This window comes from Aphanomyces invadans (genome assembly GCF_000520115.1).
Source record: "Aphanomyces invadans strain NJM9701 unplaced genomic scaffold supercont1.27, whole genome shotgun sequence".
Classification (NCBI taxonomy): Eukaryota; Oomycota; class Saprolegniomycetes; order Saprolegniales; family Verrucalvaceae; genus Aphanomyces; species Aphanomyces invadans.
In genome coordinates, this window is record NW_008580172.1 from 507,911 (window position 1) to 513,760 (window position 5,850).

At 48.5% G+C, this 5,850-nt stretch overlaps 2 protein-coding genes across 2 annotated transcripts in view; both read left to right on the plus strand.

Annotated features, from left to right (window-relative positions):
* Positions 1-631: 631 nt before the first annotated feature.
* Positions 632-2,378, plus strand: H310_10646 (hypothetical protein; the record flags this gene model as incomplete). The annotated part of the gene is made up of 3 exons (XM_008877080.1): positions 632-662; positions 1,408-1,504; positions 2,255-2,378. 3 exons carry the CDS (start codon positions 632-634, stop codon positions 2,376-2,378), a joined length of 252 nt encoding a protein of 83 aa, XP_008875302.1.
* Positions 2,379-4,727: 2,349 nt separating this feature from the next.
* Positions 4,728-5,850, plus strand: part of H310_10647 (hypothetical protein) — a gene marked incomplete at both ends in the record, with an annotated part of 1,529 nt that continues 406 nt past the window's right edge. The window contains one exon of the mRNA XM_008877081.1: positions 4,728-5,832. Within this exon, the coding sequence (XP_008875303.1) occupies positions 4,728-5,832 (1,105 nt within the window). The remainder of the gene's footprint in view (positions 5,833-5,850) is intronic.

Sequence of the window (5,850 nt, forward strand, 5' to 3'; positions counted from 1 at the left end):
CAAAGTGTATAGTTTTTGTTTGACGACAGCAAGATCAAGTTGTATCATATCATGTGCTTGGACGTAGATACTATGGTCATCGATTGGCCAAAAATTTTCTTAATTTCCAGAGGATGATTTTGGACGTCCATAATATTAAAATTCCAGAAGTATGGTCGAGTACCACGGGGGAAGGATTTCCGTCGTTCCCTGTATCGAAGGCCACTCAATCATTGGGATAAATAGTGTGATACACACTATTTAACTTACTACTTCGAAGTATTGGGAGGCTGAATGAGTACGATGGTCGAAACGAGCGATGCGAGGACGGCTATAGTAGACAAATAGTGAGCTGTGATTCGGGGGCAGCCAGTCACAAGACCGTCATGTCACAGACGCCTTGGCAAAACCCACATTCACTAATAGGAATATACACTATTCAAGGATTCACACTTGCTGCAAATACAATTTTAGTCCTTTTCAGTGAAATTTGGACTCCTGAGTCGATTTGCTGAATGACTTGCCTCCAAAAAGACTAAAATAAATATACCATACAAAACTGAATACTATTGATTTTTCGCGCTCTATTCGCACACCACTAAGCAAGATCCTACAGCACGTGCAGCACCAGCATGCATCCTAGAGCATCATCATGCATGCTCTGTTTGTTTACTACTTTCTAGGTATGAAGCGAACGACCATTGCAAGGCTGTTTCACAAGTCCCTGAGCACCATCTCGAACTGGATCGAGCATTACGACAACACATCAAGCTACGACCGCAAGAAGACAGCTGCCATTGCTTGATTCAGCGACGAGCAGAAGCGATGGATTGTTGAGTTCTGCTGCGTCAACCCGATTGCATTCTCGACAAGTGCAAGAAAGCGTTTGAAGTGCACTTCAAAACGTACAGTACATCTCGGTATCAACAACCTGGCGTGTCATTCATGCCCACGGGTTTACGGGGAAAGTGCTTGAGCGGCGAGCCATGCAAGTACGACAAAAAGACGTTCAGCGGTTCTTTGACGAGCTTGCATCGATCGACTGGTCGCACCACAATGTGCAGTTTCTCGACGAAGTCAGCTTTGACTCTAGGGGCATGCTCGGGAAACGCAGGTATGCCATGAAGGGCCACAAGTTATGTTTTCGTGGGAATTTTGACCGAAAGCCAAGTGTATCGCTGCTGTGTTTCAACGATGTCCATGGTGTGACCGACGTGTTCGATACTGTGGGCACATTTGACTGGCATGTCTTTGTGAAGTGTTGTCAGATTAGAGCAAGCAGTTGCTCTCTATACCCTGGAAAAGGGTCCGTGTGGAACCTTGACGGTGCAAGCATCTATTGTCACCCCAACAGCGTCTATTATTTGCGCTCGATCGGGATCGTGCCGATATTCCTCCCCGCCTGCTGCCCGTTTTTCAACACCATAGAGTACGTATTTGGTCTCGTCAAGAAGCGAGGCTACAAGGAGAGTACAACGAAGGACATGCTGCATTTTGTGCTCGGCGTGGCGATGCAGTTTCAAAAGTACGACATGTCCAGTTTCTTTAGACACTGTGGGAACACAGCTGAAGGACTTTTTTACCCTGGAAAGCAGTTTGATATGTCCACACCATCAAACCTGAACGACAGTCTGCTTAGATTAATTGACTGTGATGACATCAGAAGTTCGGAAGAAATTTAGCTCAACAATGAATGACTTCAATTTTATTTGACATGAATGACTTTAACATTTGCACAATATATATTCAAATGATTTCATTGACATAAAATCTTAATCATGATCATCATCCTTTTTTATGTTTGGGATCGTTTCAAGAAGCTTATGAAGGCCATCGCCAGGATTTTGATATTCAACATCTCGAGCAAAGCCATCAATCATCCGCTTCTTCGTATTGAGCACGTCGATACAGCTTTGAACCCTCAAAGAAACCATTTTTGTTTCATTCATGAGTACACAAAGGTCTGCCAAACACGATTCCACAACGTCACGTGCAAGCAACAAGCTTTGTTGTAGGTTTTCTTGTCTTCTTGTGCGGCGTTGGCAGCCGACTGGAAGAGGTGAATGATTTGCACTGGCGGATGTCACATAACAACGACGCATGCTCGTGTGTTTGCCGCTTAACACGTGGGTGGCCCAAATGCGCCAAGTTGCTTCGTATTCACTGGAAATGCCTCTCCCTTGAACTTTCAGCGCCGCCACAGTTTCTTTGTTGAGAGCCTCTGCAGCTGCACCTGCTCTGTCTTGGACTGTGGCGCGATGCATTGTTGTTGCAGTTTCGCCAAGTCCGCCGTTGAGTTGACCCGGCTTCCATACTTGAATATGTCTATCATGAATGTGTTGTTGACGCGCTCCGATAGGTACTGGTGCGCTCGGGTTGTGTTGCTGTGCTTGAATTGATTGCGCCCCAATTTGAAGGTGATGAACATGTCAAAGTCGTCGAGAGTTGGCTTGACGGGGGACACCGACCAGACCCGTGGATCAGACTCATGATTTGCCAATGACACAATGTTCGGACGTGCAAACAAGAAGATCCGTTCCTTGATCGCCTCGCAAGACGCTCTCTCGAACACTTGCGGATGGAGTCACTTTCGATTGTGATCTCGACCATAGACAGTCTCCTTGACGACAACACCGGCTCCATTCGGTATAGATTCGTGGCAGGTTGCTCTGTTGAAGCTGGTGATGACTGGAAAGACCGTGAGTTATAACGGTGACTCGGTGGGGTGCTTTGTGTGAGCTCCATCGCCGTAACAGTCAGCGCAGCAGTTGAAGGAAATTGAAATGATGCGTTTTGATTGGTTAAGGCGATTCTCAATTCGATTTGCCTAGTAGATTTGATTCGGCTGGGAACTCCAAATTTGAATCTATTTGACAATACCAGTATGAAAAAATGTACTTCGTTCTCCTCTGTCCCAAATACTGTACGGTACTTGTATTTGCGTAGACGAGAAAAAGAGTGTACCACTCTGAATAAAAACATGAGCACTTTAGAAATTTATTCTCCAAACTCATTTTCAAGGAAAATTGGTTTGTTTTTTTTCAGATTGAAGTCCTTCGAAGTACTTCAGTGCACGCTGATAGACAACTCCATGCTGCTTGGCCAGGACGAAGACTCTAAGGTAGAGTAGTGACAGCCGCACTTCTCCGCCAAAACCTGTGCGATGCCGTTGGGCAATCGTGCCCAGGAGATCTTTCTGCTACGAAGCAGGATTTCCCAAAGGATGGCCTCACGGTCTCCGTTCGTCAGGTCGTGCTTGTTCACACGCACAACGAATGTCGGTCCTAGATTATTGTGAGTTAAACTATGCAAATTCAAGAGCTTAGGTTAATTAATATTCATGTGCATCTCCCCGCCGCCACAACTTAAATGAGAGTTCTTGATAATCAAACACGTTGACGGACAAATTTAAGTATGACTTGCAAATACTATAGGGTATTTCTCAAGGTCGTCCGACGTGTGGAAATATTTCTCACGATCGTTCGTGAGGTATTTTTATTCCACATCATCCACCGATACATGATTGGCTAAAAATCTCACGACCTTAAAAATTTGGATATAAGTCCGAGGGGGGGGGTCCTCTCCATTCCAGAATTTCAGCGGCCCCCAGCAAGCACCGTCCGCACCCGCCGTCCACTACGCTACACCAAGCGCGACAGCCACCGGGCGGTATGACCCAGCGACTTTCGATCTACACTCATGTACACCTGGTCCATTATGCCAGCCATGCCGTGTCCTTCAGCTCATTAGACTTTTAGCCAATCATGCCGCGATGGACGGTTTGGAATAACTATACACCTTACCAACGTTCAGCTTGGACGATCGTGAGAAATATTTCCACTCGTTGGCCGATCTTGAAAAATACTTCCCAATACACCAAGTCATCCCGTCCGCAACAATACGTGGGGACATAAGTACGTACAGATTGTCACTACAGTATATTGATATTACACACGGTCTCGCCGAGTTTGAACACGTAACTGGGATATCTGAATGCCCACTTCTCACCATCGAAATTGGAGCACCTCCTGTTGAAATGCGCACACACAGGCTTAGGGTGCTTACAGGGGGTATTTTCTCCGTTGGTAGAGCTTCGGTTTGCTGTTCCAAAGTTCGTGGTTCCGATCCCCGGCTACCGCGGAGTTTACTATCCATGACATTCCCCATGCAGAAGTGAAGGATATCGTTCGCATACGAGGACTGCAAACCGTCCCAGGTGCGTCAAAGAGGCGCAGCGGCACGACTAACGTGGCAGTTGTAAGACGGCTCTCGGAGTACGTCACTCACTATCGACCAGGCTCATTTACCTTCAGGTGCTTCGACAGCGAGCACGGTTGTAGTCAGGTTGCAGAGTTATCAGCAGCAGCAGCAGCAGCAGTCTCGAGAGGGACAGGAGCGACGACTCAGAGACGTCCATGCTATATCACAGTTCGAACCAGACCACCAGGAATGTCTCATGACGTCGTGCTGACTTGTCGCCGTGTTGGGCCGTAAACAATCGATGCAAATGTTGACACCGTGTCTCAATGTGTTGGATCCACGTCTTTTATTGGTTGAAAGTCTGTTGTAAATGGTTTTGATTGGACAGCACAAAGCAAATCATCGGATACTTTATTCCGATTGGACAAAATGAACAGTCAATCTGTGGCATGTTGTGTGCACATGCAGGAGTTGCATGGCCGCAACCGACACGGCCATTTACCGATTACCGCCGTTAAGAACGCAATTGACGCAATACAGACTTGACCATGGTTGCAGCGCTTTCCATTCTTGCTGCGTCCATGTGCCTCGCCCTCGTGGCCGCCCAATGCACCAATCTCATCGAAAACGTCGACTTTTACGGCTACGACGTTGGGTCGACATCCCAGGCAGATGCCGCGAACTGCTGCGCTAACTGTGCTGCCCATTACAGCTGTAAAGTTTGGGTTTGGACCAGCTACCAAGGTGGCACGTGCTGGCTCAAGAACCAAACGTCCTCGCCCACGCCACTCGATAGGGCCAAAGCTGGGGCACTGCCGGCTCCCCCGCTACCTCCTGCTTACGAGGAATTGATTGAAAACGTCGATTACTGGGGACACGACATCTCAAGCACCAAGCAAAAGTTCGCTCAGGCTTGCGGGGAAGACTGCGACGACACCGAAGGATGCCAATTGTTTGTCTGGACCAGCCACGAAGGCGGTACATGTTGGCTCAAGCACACATACGGTGGGCAATCACATTTGTACGGCGCTAAAGCTGCTCGTCGCGCGTCTGGCAGAGCACCATATTCCGCAGCAGCTCCTTTGGCCACCGACACTACCTCCATGACAACCGCTATGACCCTTGGACCCACCCTTGCATATAACACTCGCACCCTTGTGCCCATCAATCGGACCCGCGCACCTACAACAGTCACTCCTCCACCCCCCACCCCATCGCCCACAACCACAGCAAAGCCGTACCCAACAACGGCACAGATATGCCCTGCTCGCGTCCGCAAGCCTTGGAACCAGTTGGACGAAAGCGCAAAAGCGCTGTTCTTGTCTGCGTTGGAGTTGTCCATGGACCGTGGTTTGTATCAGCGCTTCCTGGCCATCCACAACGAGATGGTGTCCAACAATGAAGCGCACAACTCGTGCGTGTTTCTTTTCTGGCACCGCAAGTACTTACTCGCGTTTGAAGATATGCTTCGCGACCTCGGTGCCCCCTTTGCGTGTCTGGCGCTGCCGTACTTTGACTGGGTCGAAGACTACGCCAACTTCAAAGCGAAAAAGTGCACCAACTTCGGCACGTGCAGTCCCATCTTACAGGACTTTGGCGGAGCGGAGCACACGAACGCGTCGACGCCATTCTCGTCGGACCTTATGATTTTTGGTGCGGCGTACCCCTCGT